The 20,229-nt window shown below is 42.6% G+C and overlaps 1 protein-coding gene across 4 annotated transcripts in view; it reads right to left on the bottom strand.

The window, feature by feature from the left end:
• Nucleotides 1-20,229, bottom strand: part of DOCK5 (dedicator of cytokinesis 5) — a 197,792-nt gene that overhangs the window by 40,126 nt on the left and 137,437 nt on the right. For all 4 annotated transcript variants that reach the window (XM_036032697.1, XM_028520001.2, XM_036032698.1 and 1 more), the window contains exons 26-33: nt 19,439-19,575; nt 14,896-14,991; nt 10,607-10,705; nt 7,348-7,442; nt 5,671-5,749; nt 4,189-4,289; nt 1,509-1,567; nt 1,057-1,211 (exon numbers count right to left, since the gene is read on the bottom strand). In XM_036032697.1, the coding sequence (XP_035888590.1) occupies nt 1,057-1,211; nt 1,509-1,567; nt 4,189-4,289; nt 5,671-5,749; nt 7,348-7,442; nt 10,607-10,705; nt 14,896-14,991; nt 19,439-19,575 (821 nt within the window). The remainder of the gene's footprint in view (nt 1-1,056; nt 1,212-1,508; nt 1,568-4,188; nt 4,290-5,670; nt 5,750-7,347; nt 7,443-10,606; nt 10,706-14,895; nt 14,992-19,438; nt 19,576-20,229) is intronic.

The following is a 20,229-nucleotide window of genomic DNA, read 5'->3' as shown; positions in this document are numbered from 1 at the left end:
CGAGGGACACCCAGCCGGCCTCTGCAGATCTGCCCAGCCCCTTCTTTAACTCGTGAATAATTTTCAGTGTAGTCAGAGGAAGATAACACATCACATCACCCATTAACAGCGCATGGAGAAAGTTTCTGAGGTAGCCTCATGTTACCCTGTCCCTTCTCATATTTACAGAGAAAAATTACCCAAAACACTACTTTCTTATTATAACTATGCAAGTAAAATAGTTTGAAGATTCTAATTTATTTTTGGTTTTTGTCTCAGTCTCATTAATGGGATTGCTTTTTTTCTGATTTTGAAGAGCTGCATACATTTACTATGTATAATGTGCACTTTTTTGCCCAAATTTCTGAAGGAAAAATAAGGATGCACATTATAGATGAATAGTACTAATTCTGTATCAATATTAATGTTTTTAATTCTTTTATTTATGCTTATGTGTTAAAAGTATAACTCTAGAAAGCAATAATGGTATCTGCATACAAAATAACATCCCGGAATATAATTGCTTTGTTTCTAAATATAATTAAAAAATTGAATTAAAAAATTAAAACATATTTTTTTCCTGAAAGTTTGGCCAAAAACGTGGGTGCACACTATACATGGGAGTGCTAAAATTATACATGGCAAAATACAGCAGCTACAAGATCTTCCTTTCAATATTAATATGCTGTATAGATAAGAAAAATAGAACAGAGAACAAACACAAGCCAACTGAGGTCATAAACCAGAGTCCTCTGCATCATTCCCTTGATCTTCAGCCTCATTCTCTCAGCTGCACAGCAGCAAATAGGATTAAAAATGCATGAAGTCATATTTTAAGTATGCAGACATAGAAGGTGGCTTTAGGAAACTCGTGTAGCAAAGAGACTGCTTTGAGGCCACCCTCAGTTAGAATATTTGCTTCCATCTCTACTGCTTGACAAAATGAAATATAAAAGAAAATTTTCAGGCTGACTTTGATGTGTACTATACAAGCTAGGGCTTCTCTATTTGGAAAGAAAATGAACAAGAGTTGACTATATGTGCATTACTAAGATTATAAGTCTGACTGCCTCTTACCATATGGAAATTGCCATTTCCACTGAAATTGAACTCACACTGCATCATATCAAAGAAAATGGGGATGGTGGCTTTCCGGAGCTCCACTTCAGGGGTCAACGTGACCTCCAGAATGGGACCCACCATGGAAGGGATGAATTTGATTTTGTGGGGACCTGAAACAGGAGTAAGGAAGAGATTAAAAGATAAGTTCACTGGAAGTGCAGTGTTACCATCATCCTCCACAGACCACTAAGAAAAGAATAAGTTTATGAGGGTAAATCGACTCAAATCAGAACTGAGTGACTAAATATTGATTACAAGGAAATGTCCTACCAAGGTCAATGCTCACTTCCAGACAGACAGACAGACAGACAGACAAATAGATCTTATGGTTACTAGAATTAAAATGAAAACAGAATTCACTGCGGCCCCGGAGCTGAGCGTGGGCTCGTTCAAAGTTACACACTCACCCAAGTTGTACCACATGTCCCGGATCCGAAAGCCGAGTTCCTTCCTCATGTCCCCATATCTAGGAAGAAGATCATAAACCAAGAGAATGATTTTGCAGTGGAAACGAGTACTTATAATAAAATGAGAGGAATAAAAAGCCCACGTCCCTCTAGGTCACATTTCAGGCAGGTTTTGAGGCAAGGCCCCTTTAAGAGATGAAGGTGATACCTAAACAAGCCCCTCAGGGGAGGGGAGCTTCAACAGCAGGAGGAGGGACATGTGCAAACACGAGAATAACTGAGAAGCTGAGACAACAAACTGAAGGGAGGAGAGTGAGCAACACACTGGTTGCTGCTAAGCAAAGAAATAAAACGGAAACACTATTGAAAAGGATGATACATGGGGTATGATTAGTATAGTAATGTAACTGGTGTGTAACAAACACGCTGAATTTATATGCTTATGTTGGAGTAGTCCATATTTTATATCACATTGGGAAGCTCTGGATGTACATTCTCAGTGGGGGGATATTGTCCCCTTGGAGGCAAAAAAAAGCCTACTATTTTAATGAATAAATAGCAGATATACCAGTAGTGTATAAACAGGTATGTACCTATCTGCTGGATTACTATGTCACTGCAGGGGTGTGATTAGGACAACTATTTCTAAAAAGGTTACCTATGAGAGTGAATAACAGGAAAGAAACTGAGAAACATGGGTCAAGACAATGGTTTTTGGGGGGAGGTGAATAAAAATGACCTGGACATCTGTTTTAAATACATATTTTGCCCTGGCTGATGTGGCTCAGTGGATTGAGCTCAGGCCTGGGAACCAAATGGTCACTGGTTTGATTCCCAGTCAGGGCACGTGCCTGGGTTGCGTGCCAGGTCCCCAGTAGAGGGCACACGAGAGTCAACCACATGTTGATGTTTCTCTCTCCCTTCCCCTGTGTAAAAATAAATAAGTAAAATCTTTAAAAAAAAAAAGGATACGTATTTCTGGGGCCACCCTCACCACATACCAGTTCAGAGGCTGGGGACTGGGAAATACAGAAACAGGGTGGGTCCAAGCAGATCTGCAGAGGTTCCCAGGGAATGCTAATGTGACACCCACCCAACATGCGGCTCTACCTTTTCTCCTCAATCTACTGTCGACCAAGCGTTTTTTCGGATACCTCCTTTGGAAATGCCTTCAGAAGCCAGTATAAAAATCATATTCAAAATTTCCTTGTACTACCTCATTTTAACAAAACCACTGAATCTAGTTTTATTATTAAAATAAGTGTATGTGGTCACTTAGAATAGACAAGCAACTATTCCTGGCTCATAACAGACAAGTAACTATTCCTATTGTTCATTGATACTGTTGATGCTATTTCACTAAGCAGAAATAATAAGAGAAATCTTGAAAAAATTTCATCACATTTCTACAAGCTGAATATGCACAAATGTTATCTCCGAAGGTTTTTCTCTGCCCTTATGCATGTTTCACATGGATTATACTTACAGTCACACTTAGACCAAAACCAGAATCATTAATCCTAACCAGCTGCTTTACCAGACTTGCTGTCAACTAACTTCACGTATGGTTATTCAACCAAAAGCAAACCTATCCTTGACAGAAACTGTGTCATTTAAGATGTTCTAAAGAGTGAGACTAAGGCATCCATCTTAAAAATCAATGATTTTTCGGTACCCTCCTCCACAAAGAAATGTACAAAATGAGTTTTACTTTTATCATTGAAAACACAATCACTAAATCTCCATATCTTAGCTACTAATCTCAGTATTGTGAGGAGGAACCAGAGGTAAAGGGGTGCTAAATAGTTTGTCAAGAATCCCAGACATCCCAGAAGGGGAAACAGAACTAAAACTTCACAGGTTTTAAATGATCAGTTTTGCAGGTTCTCTCTAGCCACAGGGCGTTTGAATTATCCAGGCTTTTTTTTTTACTTTTTTTTTAAGATTTTATTTATTTTTAGAGAGGGAAGGGAGGGAGACAGACAGAGAGAGAGAGAGAGAGAGAGAGAGAGAGAGAGAGAGAAACTTCAATGTGCGGTTGCTGGGGGTTATGGCCTGCAACCCAGGCATGTACCCTGGCTGGGAATTGAACCTGGGACACTTTGGTTCCCATCCCGCGCTCGATCCACTGAGCTATGCCAGCCAGGGCTTTGAATTTTCCAGACTCTTGATGAACTCTGAAACAGACCTGAGACAAAAGCCATGAAAAGCTCCCCTGTTGCTCTCATCACTCTTACGCATATAGTCCATTTTGAAATCTGAGCAGGAAGCTGCAGGGCATGTTTGGGAGATGTGTTAGTCTTGGCTTCTGTGCTGCAGTGATTAAGAGGTACCAAAGTAACCTACTTCAGGAGGCAGCAGTGATAGAGGCACTGTGCCTGCAATTTGGACAAGCTGCCACTAGAGGGCAGCTGTTCTTGGAGATGGGTGTACTGGCCAAGCTTCCTGCCTCTCCACCCACAGATTCTTTAAAAAGAACGTGATGAGTGATGATAAAATCAATGGGGCCTTGTGAAAAGAGATGTGAGTCTAGGGAAATGAGGTCTACAAAATAATTATAAGACCTATCTCACTAACAACATGGTAGCCAGTGGACAGTAATGTTGGTGACACCCAAAATCTTGCTCTGAAATGGAAAAACCACCTACCCAATCTTGAGCAAGTTTAAGAAGACACTTACTTTTTTACAATTTTGGTGCGTTTGGCTTCAGAGAAGGTTTCAAGCTGAAGGGACTCATGGGTGAGAAATGCTACTGCCAAATGGAAGTAATTGTTCCAGAGCTGTTCGAAATTAATTGTGTGGTGAAAAGAAATGGAAAGTGACATTAATTAATAAGGGGTCAGCATAAAACAGTACCATATGGTACAAGTCACTTGAAGGGGATTAATGGAAAAAAAGAAAACAAAAGAAAATACACAGGACTTCTTTTTCTTTCTTGTATTTCAATTATTCAAACCTGAAAGTTTTAACACTTAATATTAATATGCTTTTAAAAAATCCAAACAATTATATTTGTCTGTACTCCTGGGATAAAGGCAAACTGCTTCCAAGAATTGTAACTACAGTAAATAGTTTGGCAATGTGTATAAAAAGCCCTAAGATTCTTCCAGACTTTTGAACTAATAAATAGGTTAGAACTTTATACTGGCAAAATAAATCATGGGTATTAAAAATATTTAAAACAAGGAAGACCCTCCCAGAGTTAGTTAACCTAACAGAGAATGGAAATGATCTAACTGTTCATGAGAATATGGCTAAATAAATCATGGCCCGGCCAGACAACAGACTGTATTCAGCCATTTAAAAAACTGTGAAAATATTTAATATCATTGAGGAGATCACAGAAAAATTAAATAAAATAAAGTAGATTCATAGGTTATCAAAGAACTTAACAGATCATTTCATTTTGGCACAGAGGTATACACACAAAGACAAATGTATACAAACTCAGCACACATACGCACATGGGGGCACATGCACACACACACATATAAATGTAGATAGCTGTTTATCTCCTCTACTTACGACTCTCCCCTTTTAACATCCAACAGACACAAAGGCACGTGACACAGCAAACACACCCCACAGAGCACACATAGGCACAGACGGCCCATGACGGCAGGGCCTGGTCTGCTTTCATCAGGGCCTAGAATAGCGCTCTGTACATACAAACCCTCTGATGTTTGCTGGATGAATGAATGAATGAATGAATGAGGGTACAGCCAGTGGTCACCTGTTTTGTTATCACTTGGGACTCTAAAGCAAGCATGTATAGGAACTATTCTGAAAACCCACCACGGGCAGGTAGAGGAATGTCTGCAAGCCCCTTGGCAAGCACGTGTGTGTGTGTGTGTGTGTGTGTGTGTATCTGAGTTACGTTAATGGCAGAAGGTAATCTTACACTATTTGTCTTTCGCTTTTCTTCTTTTTGCTTATAGTTTCTGCCATTACTTTTTTTCACATGTATTAGTTTTACAGGAAGAAGAAAAAATCCCATTTTACTATGTGTGGAGGACAGGGCGATATGCTTTAGGAAAGGAGAAAGGACAAGAACACTTTTTGCATGTGAAAATGATAAAATCTAAAATGTTTTCCAAAATAAACTGATTCTCTTGCTTTGGCTGAGAATTCACAGAACTCCCAGGTGAGTGGCATGCTTACCTGAAGTTCGAAGCTTGTCTGGTCCATAAAGCACCGTGTGAGCACCTCAGAGAACTGATTGATGGCACGGAGGAAAACCCTGGGGGAGGAAGCACTGGGTGAAAAAGACAGCTCCATGCCCCCTGAAACACTTCCCGTCTGTGTTTAAAACGAAAAAAGCAAACCAAACCCAGACTTGGCAATACGTGAGACCAACGACAGCACCCAGCCTGCAGAGGACACTGAAGGTTGGTTTCCAGAACTGACTCAAGCACCACTCAAGGCTGCATCCCAGTGCAGCTGGGAGGTGAGAGCCAAGACAACAGGCCTGTCTTCTGAGGCTCAGGCCAGGGCTCCATGCACTCTTCGTGATGTTTCCACTTCAAAGTCTGGGCAACTTGTCCCCTCATCTGTACATGGTCAGGAAGGGTTCTTCTAATCAGGTATCAGGACCACGTAGAGTTAACAATAAGAGTGAAGATCATGATTTACTTTAGCTTTTTTAAAAATTCTGAAGCTCTTTCAGTAGAATATATGTGTTTAGTTCATTTCACCTCTATTCAACAAATACTTGTTGTGGGCCAGAAACTGCAGAGTGCTGCCCTAGGTTATGCCTTGAAAGAGACTGCTCCTGGTTTCAAGACATTTGCAGCTGGATGGGGGTCATTTGCAACCATGACAAAAAACATGAAAAATTCGACAAAGAGGTGTAAAGAGGGGAATCACAGGAAGAGAAGATGACATCCAGGACAGAAAGGCTTCCTTCGGAGCTGATATCCCAGAAGCACTGAAGAAAGGAATGGGTAGCAGGACGACAGACAGGGGTGAGGGGAAGGCAAGCAGGGGCAGAGTGGCATGAGGAATGCATGGACCTCGTCCAGGGCCTGGGAAGCCACCAGGGTGGGTAGAGTGTAGGTTGTACTAGAGGGAAAGGGTGGAAGATAAGGCTAGAGATGCAGGGTGGGCCAGGGTGCCGGGTCTTTGGCTGTCTGAGTGACAAGGGCCATATGGAGCCACTGGCACATGCCTGGAGCTGATGCTGATGCTTCAACGAGGAGACAATAGCAGAGAGGAATCAGAGCAGCTGCCAGGGACCAGCCGAAGTCAAGAACATGAGTCCATACACTGGGCTCGTGGGAGCAGGAGGGTCCTTGCTTGACAGACAATACATTTGAGAACAACAATTTAACAGTGCCTCACAAAAGTCAGAGCGCCGGTTACTAGACCCAAGCACAGTGATCCTTGAACAACACAGGGGTTGGGGGCACTGATCCCCTCCACCCACACAGTTAAAAATCTGCATTTAACTTACTCCCCAACACTTCACACCCTCAGTTTCACAATGGTGGATTCAACTAACTCTGGATCAAAAATAGTATTTTGCGTCTGAAGCTGGGAACTGTGGGTGCAGAAGGCTGATTGTTCTGATAGCCCACTATTGACCGGAAGCCTTATCAATAACATAAACCGTCAACTAACTCATATTTTGTGTGTCATATGTATCATATGCTGTATTCTATGATAAAGTATGTGAGGACAAGAAAATGTTATTAAGAAAATCATGAGAAAGAGAAGACACATTTACTGTATTTATTGAAAAAATCCATGTATATGTGGGCTCACACAGTTCAAAACCACAGTGTTCAAGGGTCAGCGGTGTTGATTGGATTGCCTCTGGGCCAGCATAGGCGGCCTTACCTGCTCTGAGTCATGTTCATGACCATCCAGTCTTTGGCATAGACATTCTTTCCAATCAGATCCTTAAACATGATAAAAGTTTCCATGAGGAAGTCCTGCAGAGAACAAAGAAAAGGCTGGAGAAAACTGGGGTTACGTTTCCTGTTTCCTAAGTCCTTCTGCGGCGCACGGATGAGAAGAAACATGATGTCAGAACAGGGCAATCCTAGTCCCATTGTAGCAGCCTAGCCTTTAAATAAGGTTTTTGGGGATAAAAAAGCATTTTTTACGGCTATCATATGATTCGATTTTTGCACCGTATACTCTGATGAGGAAAGCAGAATGAGAAAATTGTCCACATTTTACAAATGAGAAAACTGAAGCTGTGAAAAATTAAACAACTTGCTTAAGGTTGTAGAAACGAGGAAGCAGAAGGGCTGGGAAAAGAACTTGGGGTTCTGAACCCTCCACTGAAAGCCAAGTGTTGTCCGAAAAGATCCACTGCACTTAAAAGGAACTCCCCAACAATCGTGAGAAAACTGATACTTGAAGTGACTCTGGATCCAGCTCTCTCCTTTATTATTGTTAGAACAGAACCCAAATGCTATAAATAAGAACCAGAGCCATGACTCTTGCTATCCCAGGAGGTAACTGAGTGTAGTCTGGGAGAAGGGTCCTCAGTGGAGCTTAAGAGAGATCACAGCAGTGGGTCACTCGGACTGTAATAACTGAGAACGGAAGTCCAGGACCGGCTAAACAGCCCTGTCACCTAACAGGGGGGCTGTGAGCAAAAAGGAACTCAGAGCAACTGCAGTAAAAATCAACATCAAAAACTTTAAAAAGCTTTTCTATTTATTAGTTAGTTAAATTTAGACATTTTCCACTTGGATTCCTGAAGTGGCAACCCCATGCAATTTCTCTAGCATGGAGCCACGCAGCTCTGTTGCATGAATGACATCACGGAGCAGAAAGGGCACAGTACACGGGGCAGGAGGCCTGGGTTCTGTCTCTCACTGCACTCTTCTGAGACACGGGTCAAGTGGTCAACTTCCTGCGCTTTAGAGCCAGACAGCAGGAAGCGGTCCCACCCTAGGACCTGTCCCGCCCTTGAATCTCCCTTTTGGTTCAATGGAGAGTCAAATGTTACAATCCTCAATTCCGAAATCAGAAACATATTCCATGCCTTTTAAATTTTTTTGTCATATTTTAAGTGCTCCCACCAGTTTATTAACTAATCTATTAACCTTTTCCCTCAAATCAGTGAGAAGTCGTGGTTTGTGAAGCAAGGATTAAATTTAAATGGCAGTTATTCACTATAGGCATTGAGGTCGAACTCTTGGTGATCTAAATTCATTGTAAACAGCGACAGTATAATAAAGGGCAATTCACTGATAATCCCGTTTTTATCAACAGCTTCCCAAAGTCTGTCAAGTGGTTTATCCAGAAGCAGCAGGTGAGAGTCAAAGGCAGATCTACTGAGAGGCACAAGGCCTCGCCGCTGTCCAGGGAAGCCCTGCTGCTGAGGACTGGAATTCTCCCGTGGGGGCAGGAATCCTCTTCTTAATTAAATAACAGAGGGGGAAGCGCTCACCATTGTTCTGGAAAACAGGAGTTAAAACCTGCGTTTTACTTCCTTATTGGAGCCAAATTGTCAAGGGTTTGGTTTTAGTATAGCTTTCACTATTCTACCTGATTTCTGAAGGAAATTTGAAAAAACTATTTTTATATCGATTTTATCTTACATTTTAATAGCAATAAGATTATTATTATAAATAGCTAGTCTTTGTAGGTATCAACTATATGCCAAACACAAGCTAGTCATTTTCTGTGCATCGTTTCAGTCAATGGTGATTGAGTACCACCATTAACTCTTCCAATCAATGGTGAGGATGAGTGAGTACTCACATTAACACTTAAGGTAGGGACTATCTTACAGATAAGAAAACTGAGCTTCAGTGAAGTTAAACAGGTTGCCCAAAACCTCACAGAAGGAAGTAGAAGACCCAGAATCTAGTCCAGGTCTGAGTGTTCTAAAGCCTGTGTTCTTAAACCCACTACAGCATCTGCCTGTGGAGGAGCAACAGTACTACCCTGAGCCTCCATCTCTCCCCTCCTCTCCTCTTCCTAATTCTCTTACCCCTGGTCTCTGCAGGCACACCTCTACACACTCTGCGGGCACATCTGTACACGTTGTGCAGGCACACCTGTAAGTGCTGTGCAGGCACACCTGCACGTGCTCAGCAGCATACCTACACATTGCTATGGGTTCCTTACCATGCTGCCTGCCTGGGCACAGCCCAAGTGCAGGCCCAACTAGGCCCCCAGATTAGGCCACATGGTCCAATACAGCATTTGGAGAGTTCACTGCTGGACCAGTTGCCACTACTAATGCTAAGCAGTAGTTTCTCTGCAATCCTTGTGTGTTTTTCCACCTTGGGACTTCACCAAAAGGAGGGTGACTGGCAGGAAAGGAGCTGGGTGTCCTTAATGCACTGGCCATAGACTATCAGTGTGATAAATGCAGAAAGTCAAAAATCTAGAACACAGAAGACTGAAATATGCACAGATTATGGGAAGTAATTGAGAGCCAAGACTAGGGCCATAGGACATCGAATTGCTCATCCCGATCCATGTCCAGCCCACTGTTTAGTAAGATAAGATGACACCGTCAGGGACATTTTAACAGCCACTAAAAACTCCCTGAGGGAAGGATCCTGAGGAGCAACCACAGGCCTGGCTTAGTCTCTCAGGCAACCTCTGCTCGTGTGCTGAACAGTAACCAAGGACAATCTTGTTTAAAATGAGAATGGAATATCTCAACTGAATGTTCAGGGTTAATGAGGGGCAGGCATTACCTCTTCTTGTTTCCCTTTCCAGGAAATACTAACAATGATGACTTCAACCGTATCTTAGACTTTGCACACCTCTGCTTCTTGAAGTCCTTGCCGCGGCATGATTAACTATTGTTCCTGAAAACGAAGCACTATCCTCTTTTGAGAGCAAAAAAAGATCTCTCAAATATTTCTAAATAAGGGCTCTCTCTAAATCCAAGAAACTCAGAAGTTCAGTGAGGACCCCTTGGTATACAAATTGTACTCTTCTTCAAATCTGATCCCAGAGAGAAAGAACTGATACTTCCCTTTTCTTCCTCACTGTGGATGGCCACATGGCATTAGAGGTGGATGGGAGACCCAGAAGCCAAGGATGCTTAGTTTTGGTTACTCTTTTTGCTGACTGGAAGAATTCTGGGGGCTACCAGGACTCAACGAAGACAACTTACAGTGATGTCTTGTCTGGTTTTGAAGGTGCTGATGTAGTGGGAGTAGTGACTGTCGTCCATCTGTCGCAGGATGGCGATCATGCACGCCACAAAACTGCCCTGGGGGAGAAAGAAAATGCAAATCCCCACTCCTGAGACCCACTGACAGAAAAGACCTGGGCAAATGTAACATGTACTTTGGTTTGCCCACCTAGTCACCCAGGAAGGGACCACAACAGCCTGGAAGCATGCTGCATGCCAAGGTCCCAAGGGCATGCTCCCTGCTGTTTCTGCCTGAAAGGACCTCCTTCTGACTGAGTTAGGGCACGTGGAGGGCTTTCCTCACCCCCACACCCCGTATCCCCAGCAGCTAGGATCAGTGTAGTCCTGCAGCTCAAGGGACTCCAGGCTTTTGCCTGTTCTGGGTATTGAAGTTTTATTTAATCCCACTTTTGGTTCCTTTGCATTTCCTGCTTTGAATATCACATTCTGTCCATATACTTGTGAGCCATACACTTATCTTTCTCACTTTGCTGTCTGCTCATATTCTTTACCCAATTTACCCATTTTTAATTAAAATATCTTTTCTAGCAGTTTGCAACAGCTCTTTGGATATTAAAGCTATTAGCCATTTGTCAGATATTTTATAAATAATTTTTACAGTTTGGTGCTTAGTTTATTTTACTTACACATATTTTTCACATATAAGGGTTTCAATTTCTTACCTAGTAAAATCTATTGTTTCTTTCATAGAATCCTTTCAAATTTTTAAAAACTAATAAATCTCCTCTCTTAAAAATAGGCACATATTAATTTATATCTTCTTTTAGTTGCCTTAGAATTTGTTTAAACATTAAACCCTTCATTCTATTTGAATGTTATTATGGGCACAGCATGAAATAAGAATCAAAGACATTTTTCCCTATTATTTATACACTTTCTAAACATTTTCATTAAAAATATTAACTTTTCCTATTGAAAGCTAATATTTTTCATGAAATCTAAAGTCTCCTTTTAAATTCTTAGTTCTGCTCTGTGGATATATGTGCTCTATTGCTGGAGTCCAACACTGTTTTAATTATTGTAGCATTATAACATGTTCAGATCTGGTAGGCAAGCTCTGCACTGTTACTCCTATGGGGGCCACTCATTTTTTTTTTTTAAGATTTCATTTCATTACTTTTAGAGAGAGTGGAAGGGAGAGAGAAAGAGAGAGAAACATTGGTGTGTGAGAGACACATTGATCGGTTGCCTCACCCCCACTGGGGACTTGGCCTGCAACCCAGGCATGTGCCCTGACTGGGAACCAGACCTGCGACCTTTCCCTTCACAGCCAGTGCTCACTGCACTGAGTCATACCAGCCAGGGCTGGGTTACTCATTTATTTGTAGCTTCTATTTACTTTTGCTCTCATACTTTTGTTACTATATTAAATGGATTTTTTTCCAAACTCTAAATAGCTATTTTTATAATATAGAAATGCCATTGAATAATATTTATTTTGAAACCAGTTAGTTTAATAAATTATTCATCAGTCATTAAAATTTCAGTTAACTCTCTTGGGTTCCATAGATATGGTAGTCATTTCAACTAAAAATAATAACAATTAATTTTTCTTTTTTCAGATTTATACTTAGTGTATTTTTTTGGTCTTATTACATTGGGCTGAATTTAAAGAAAAATCTCAACAGTGCTGAGATTTAACATCTTGATCCTCCTATTTATGAGCACCAAGTAACATGTTGCCTGGTGACTGCATGTTGACACCTTCCCCTGTTCATAGTTTGGAATGGATGTTCCATCTATCACATATATTTGGCATCTGTGGAGTCCTGAAGCTTTTTTCCTTTTATTGAATTGACATATTTTATTAATGGGCCCTTTAATATTTAACTATTTTTGAATATTCTGAATGTACTATATTAAGCCATATATATAGTTGTGAAAACTATATATATAGTGTGTTTGTGCCTGTGTATATAATATATAGAGTATGTGCATGTGCCTGCGTATGTTATATACAGTGTATGTATGTGCATATGTATATAACATATAGTGTATATGTATATAATATATGGCCTGTATACACGCATTTGTATATAGTGTATAGAGTGTGCATGTGTGTATTTCTCTTTGTGACTGTCTCTCCCTCTGTATGTCTTTCCCTCGCTTTTTTCTTCTGATGCTTATCTCTCTCAAGCGTTCTCACTGGGCCTCCTGTATCTTCATTACTCCACGTATCTCAGCCACGTCCAATTCCACCCCCTTGTTTCAGCAAAAATGTGGCAGCAGTCCTGCCACTTCCATGCTCACATCCCCACACTGCTCTCCAATTACACTGAGCCAACACTCTTTAGTTAAACACGATGGATAATGGGTGACCTCTCTACTAAAAGAATAGTAGGTAGATTTAAATTCAGACATATTAAGTACTACCTGTATCATTATCTGTATCAATATATCATTCCCTAATCAACATAGTTACTGATCTGCCTTGGGAGAAATGGCTTGGCAGCAGCAATTAACACTGTGTCCAGCCAGCATCTATACCTTTATTACAGATCTGAATCCTTGTATAGTAACTTTTGGGTCACCCTGAGTTTTGACCTAGCAGGAAGACGACGTTTTGCTTGCAATCACTTCCCTGTATTCTTCCTTGGATCCCCTACATCACCGGCACGTGCATCTTAGGAGGCACTCAGAGCACGTCTGCTTCGTTACTGCCTCTGGCTGGAAGGCCCTTCGCCACACATCCACACATCCACTCCATCACCTTCCTCAAACCTTTGTCCAAATTCTACCTTCTCAGGAAAGCCATTCTTAACCACCTTGTTTAAATTTGTAATCCCCCCATCCTGACTTCCCTTATCCTGTTCATTTTTTTCCTCCATAGCACTTACCTTCTAACACTATGCACTTTATTTTTCGTCACTGTTATTGCTAGAATGCGAGCTTTGCTCAGGTCGTGATTTCTGTCTGGTCTGTTCCCTGGTACATCCAGTGTCAAGAATAGCACCTGGTTTACAGCTGTTCCTTAATACATACTTGTTGAGTAAATAAAGTGTGCATACTTACTACAGCAATTTGATATAGTTTTCTTACTATGTACTCTAATTAAAATCTGATTACAGCTTTTACTATTGCAGGTAAAAGATGCTTCATTTTAATGGGGATACAATTTGGATTTCAAGAGTTAACTTTGGTCTCACAGACATAGTCGATGGAGAATGAGAGGCCAGAGCAACACAGGCACTTCTAAAAGCACGCTCATCACAAGTTGCATAAAACGTTTGTTTTTCTTTGAGTCAGAAGGGCTGGATGATACCACAGGGCGCCAACTGCATTTATCAGACTTCCTTCCATGGCATCTACAGGACACAGCTGGAAACGTAACCTGGTAACAGCCGACTAGGGAGGAGGCTAGTTAACAACATGCACACGCTCTGCAGCCAGGCTGGCAACCCGTGTCCAAACCCTAACTCGACCCTTTGGTGGGTGTGTAACCTCAGCATGTCTCTTAGCCACTCTGGGCATGTTTCCTCATTAGAAAAATGGAGTTAATGAGAGAATTTCCCAACAGGGTCAGGGGAGGCTTTCAATGAAACCCGAGGTACCTAAAACAGTTTCTGCACACAAAAAGAATCAGCTAATGATTACTACTATTACCATCACTACAGCTGGAAGTACAATCACCACCATTATGATTCTCAGTCCAATGAGCATGGATCCAGCTAGAGCGTGCATAAATTGAGATTCAGAACTAAATTACTTGAGATAACAGAGGAAGTGCTGAATGCAGCCACCAGAAGCCCTCGTGTTCTGCTCACCGAGACTCACATTTTCCTTGAATAAAATATTAAGTACTTAGAGAGTATTTGATTGAATGGAAACTGAAGTAACAGTCTCTCTAGGGTGTCTGCATGCCTCAGTGGGCCTCTGCTTTAATGTATTAGAGGAGGCTTTTGTTGGACCTTCCACGTGAGCAAGACTCCTCGAGAAGGGGTCCGCATGCCTCGTACTTGCAGAATCTGGCATAACGCTGCCCTGTGAGCTGCCCCACCCTTTTGGATCATCTTCCCTCAACAGAAGGTCAGCATCAGAATTCAGATCTGCTCACAGCGATAACCAAGGGTCACCCACTGGGGGAGGTCAGAAAGTTCTAGATCCCACTCCTCCCTAGGAGGCATGCAGGCAGGGGCCTGTGGGAATCTGGTCTCAAGACACTGGTCCCAACAGACCCCCACAGGGGCAGATGGGACCCTGAGAAGCAGCAGTGGTGGTGGTGGTGGGTCCCCGGAAGCACTACTCACAATGTGGGGAGCCTGGCGGCTCATCCCGATGACGGTCCGATTGATCCTCCTCAGCAGCCGCTGCATTATCTGCTGTATGTGGGGTGCAGTGGGGCCCTGCAGGGGAACACAAGATTGAGAACTCTCCTGACTCAGCTTCATCTTTCTTCTGGAAACCTCAGACAGATGAGGTCCCTCTGTAAATCACATTCTGGCTCTTCCCTACCAAGCAGTCTTACTCAAAAGGGATTAATGGTATTATTCACAATAACACACAATGCTGTTACTAAGGACTCAGTTGAAAATAATCAGGTCTAATGTTTAAAAGATGGGCATGGGGGTGCCTCCTCGTGGCCACTGATGTGACCCAGTTCTGGGTGGACGCCCATTTTGCCGATTCTGAGCAAGCCAGTGTGCCCCCCACAATAGGCACATGCACAGGGAGTGAAAGGCAGTAATACAAAGTTCTCACCACCTTCTGCATAGCCAAACTAACAATCCAACAAAAAACAAAACTAAGAAATTCAAGTCAAGGAGATGGTTATGAACTGAGTGTGTTCAACGTTGAACCTCTAATCCCTTCTGTGATGGTATTGGATGGACATGGGACTTTGCAGGCAAGGTGCTGGTCTGATGGGCCAGTGTCCTTGTAAGAAGAGCCACCGGAGAGCCTGCCTCTTCTCTCACACTACTGACGTGTGCTGAGGAAAGGCCACGTGCGAACAGAGCCGCCTGGGAGCTAGGAGGAGCCCTCACTACGAAGCTGACCATCCTGGCCCCTTGGCCTTGGGCCTCCAGGACTTTCATTACAAGGTTGATGAGCTGTCATGAAACTTGTCTCTTGTTCTTTTGAACTAGCCCCTGGTAAAACTGGTGTCATTACATGTGGTTTCACTTCAAGTCCCAGAGCCTATCAATGACATTGAGTGAGGACTGTTTTTAAAAGCTTTTGAATTTATTGGGGTGACATTAGTTAATATAATTATATGGATTTCAACTGTACAATTCTGTAGTATGTCATCTGTATATTGTATTGTGTGTTCACCATCCAAAGTCAGGTCTCCTTCCATCACCATTTATTCCCACTTTACCTTCTACCTTCTCCTCTTCCCTCTGGTAATCACCATACTATTGTCTATGCCTGTGTGTTTTTTGTTTTTGCTTAACCCCTTCACCTTTTCCACCCAGTGCCCCCATCCTCTCTGACAGCTATCAGTCTGTTTTCTGTGTTTTCTGTCCCTATGAGTCTTTTTCTATTTTGTTTGTTCATTTTATTCATTAGATTCCGCATATAAGTGAGATCATATGGAATCTGTCCTTTGCCAACTAGCTTATTGCACTTAGCGTAATGTTCTCCATGTCCATCCAAGCTATTGCAAAAGGTGAGAGTTCCTTCCTTTTTTATGGCAGCATAGCATTCCATTGTGTAAATGTACCACAGCTTTTTTAACCACTCATCTACTGATGGGCACTGGGGCTGTTTCCAGATCTTGGTGATTGTAAATTAGGCTGCAGTGAACACAGGGGTGTTTATGTTCTTTCAAATAAGTTTTGGGTTTCTTCTGATATATTCCCAGAAATGGAATCACTGAATCATAAGGCAGATCCATTTTTAATTTTTTTGAGGTAACTGTACAGTTTTCCACAGAGGCTACCACAGACTTCATTCCCACCAACAATGTACAAGGGGTCCCTTTTCTCCACATCTTTGCCAGCATTTGTTTATTGATTTATTGATGATAGCCATTCTAACAGGTGTGAGATGGTATCTCGTTGTGGTTTTAATTTGCATTTCTCTAATGATTATTGACACTGAACATCTTTTCATATATCTATGGGCCATCTATATGTCCTCTTTGGAGCAGCTTCTGTTCAGGTCCTTTGCCCATTTCTTAACTGGACTGTTTGTATTGTCAGCCTGACAGACTGACATAGGGATTTAATGGCTTGACTCTGTCAGGTGTGACTTTGAGCAATTATTTAACTTTGTTGAGCTTCAGTGCCTCATAATGTTTATTTTTTATTTTTTCTTCTTTCCAGGGTTTTTTTAAATTTGGTGTTATATTCATTCAGCTTCAACTTATTAATATTCAACTTGAGTTTTCGAAGTCTTTATCTGTTCTTGCTTCACAACAGATGTTTTGAAACTCCTCGTTAATGCTTCAAATAACTAAATCAATGCTTCGAATAACTAAATCATTCCTTCTTTGCTTTCTATTCCTTGTTTATTTGCTTCCCATGTCTTTGAATGGAAGTGACTCACAAGACCTGCCTATGCTGAGGATGCTGCTCTCACCTCCAGACACAACATTTCTGGACTGTAGACCTGACTACATGTGAAAGTCATGGTAGGGCCTTGGGTGCAGGAATGAAAATTAATCAGGAATCCTCTGAGCCCTTAAGAGATTTGTCCTCCAGCAGGAGAGCGGGGACATATGTGTAAATAAGCAACCACAAAGCTCCCTCAAGAAGGTCACGTCCACGAGGGCAGGGTGCTTGCCTCCCTTGCTCACTGCTGTGTTCTTGGACCCATCACGGTGCCTGGAGCCCTCGGGCTGGTCAGTAAGTGTCTGTCAACTGAGTTCATCACCCAAGGCACAAAAGGATAATATCCTTAAAAGGGACATAGGGAAGAGGCATGAAGGGAACTAGTGGGGGAGTTTGGGTGGACTGTACCAGCAGCAACTGCTTGGAGGTGTTTATTGCGGCTGGACTTTGAAGAATAAGAACATTTAGGAGACAACGTTTTGGGAGCAGATGAGGGAAAACTGGACCATAAAAAAAGGCATAGGAAGGAATGTCAATAATTAGAGCCTAGAATTAACTGAGGAGATGAGAGATGTATGAAGTTAACTCATACATTTTAAAATGCTTATGGTGAAAAAAAAAAACAACATACCATCACTGCCAACAAAAAAGTTACTGAATTTACCACTTTCACAGAGCTTCAAGATCAATAATTTTGAATGACTCTGCTCATTACAAAGAACATTATTGGGAAGACAAAAATAATTTTTTAATCCAATTAAATCTCCCAATACAGGACTTAAATACACTCAACTCACTTCTGAAGAGTCATTCTGTGCAGTAAGAAGGTAGACAGAGATACTACATATTTGTTGAAAAGGAGGCTCAGAAGTAAAGGAAGCCCAAAAAGTCAGCTACAAGTCCTCCATGGTCCTGAAAGGGAAAGTGCGGCACCGTGAGATCCATCTAGGCTAAGGAGCTACACAGTGGTGGGGCTGGGGCTGCTGGATCCCTATGCTTCAGATGAATTCAGCGTCATATACGCACATGCTCCGCAGGACACTGAGGCCCGGACAGGACCCGAGGGCCCGGTGTGTCAATGAGTCATCGTGGTCAATGAAGAGCGCTCTGGGCTCCACTTCAGTACATTCATTCTGGATCATATGAGTTACTTTCAAAAAATGTTATTGTCATTATGACATGATGGATCACATGTATTTATTTGTTGAAAAATCCTTGGTTTGGGCATCAAATTCCCAATCACAAAATTCCTTGGGGAAAATTTATTCCATTTTATAATGTGGTTCCTTAAAATATATGTAAATGGGGGAAAAAGGCTGAACTATAATTAATAAATATCAAATAAATAGTACACTCAATAAGGTGGGCTCCAGGGCCTCCGGGAACAGGAGAGACAGGCAGGGGGAGCGCAGGGTCGCAGGGTGCCCCTGCACGTCAATGGCGGAGGAATGAACAGTCCAAAATGCGGACATGCCCATGAGATAATGAGCAGGTGAGCTGGAGTGTGGCCACGCTGGGCTGGACCTTGAAAGGTGAAGTTAGGAGTCACCTATGGGAAGAGGGACAGAGTTCTTCCTCTCCTCCAGCAGAACTAAATCTGAAGATTTATCGGTAAGCGAACGAGACTGGGCAAAACCAACAGTGCTTTCCTGGCTCTCGGGACTGACAGTGCACGTGGCCACCATGGAAAGTGGTGAGTCTTTTTGTATCCCACGGAGCACATTCTGCGCAGCTCTCCCACCTGCTAAGTGGAGGCGACACCTGGGCCTGTGGGCAGTGCTAGCCCTGCCCTAGGACGTAGGGGTGCTAGGCAGACTCAGTCCCTGGGTGTCAAGGGTGCAGGTGCATGGTTTATAGTGACAAGGCCAGATAAGAAAACATGTTTTCTACTGGGCTCTGTAGGGTCAGTGTCAATATCTAAGGAGGTCAGGAATATCTACAGTGGTATTGTTAGGTAACAGAGGTAAAAGGGGGTCCAGGTTCCTGTGTATAAAGGAAACAGCTGAATAGGGCTCTGGTTCTGAAAAAGGCTCCCAGGGGTGGTGAAGACGAAGAGCCAGGCCAAGGAGCCCAGCCTGGCCCCAGCAGTGAGCAGACTGTCTGGACTGAGATTGGCAGAGCAGCTCTAGCAAGCAGAAGCCTCTCCAATCATCTCTGAAATGGGCACAGCCTGCACCAGTACCCTGATTCTCAGCTGCTGGGGGCAAGCCCCGAGACCAGGAAGGCCAGGGTGTGACCCCCATCCTCAGCCCTGGGACTGTGTGCGTGTGGTCTGCGTCGGTGATGCGAGACTCACCACATCTTTCTTGTCCAGCACTTCCAGGATGTTGCTCAGAAGCTGCACGCTTGCCTCATGGTCCGGCTTGCTGGAGTTGTCATCTAATTGGCCACTGAGCTGGTCTATCAGCAGCGTCAGCAGCACATCCCTGCACTCTGAGACAGGAAAGGGAGGCAGCTCGCTGGTGGCAGGCCGCCTCCTGCAGTCCCTCGGCCCACTCCTGCAGCCCCAGCTCTTAGGCATGAACTTCAGCCATCACCTGACTTTTAAGACTAATAATATTACACCTATCCTAGGTAACTGTAGCAAAATGTTTAAATAGTTAAACATTTAAAACAATGCTAACTTGATAACTGAAAGCGAAGTTATATGAAACTAGCAAATTAAGCAAGTTATACAGGTAAAAAAATTGGGTTTTGATAGGAAAAGATGGTTGCCCGGGAGGGGCATTGGGGAACTGGGTGAAAAAGGAGAGGGACTGAGAAGGACAGACTGGCGGCCACAGAACAGTCTCGGGGACGTAGGGCACAGCACAGGGACTGCAGGTGGCAATATTGTGATTGTGTGCGGTGCCGGGTGGGCGCGGAAAACGGCGGGGGACACTTTGTCAAGTACATGACTGACCACTGTGCTGTCCGCCTGAACCCAGCACAAAATAATACTGAATGTCAACTGTAATTGAAAAAAATTTTAAAAATAGAAAAATAAGCAAAATAGTTCATTTTGAAATATTTTACCTAATGGAGAAAATTTACTGTAAAATTCTTATAAATACCTAGCTTCACTAGTGGATTTTAATGCATTTCCCA

Source organism: Phyllostomus discolor, chromosome 8 (assembly GCF_004126475.2).
Source record: "Phyllostomus discolor isolate MPI-MPIP mPhyDis1 chromosome 8, mPhyDis1.pri.v3, whole genome shotgun sequence".
Lineage (NCBI taxonomy): Eukaryota > Metazoa > Chordata > Mammalia > Chiroptera > Phyllostomidae > Phyllostomus > Phyllostomus discolor.
This window is presented reverse-complemented; position numbering and strand designations above follow the sequence as displayed.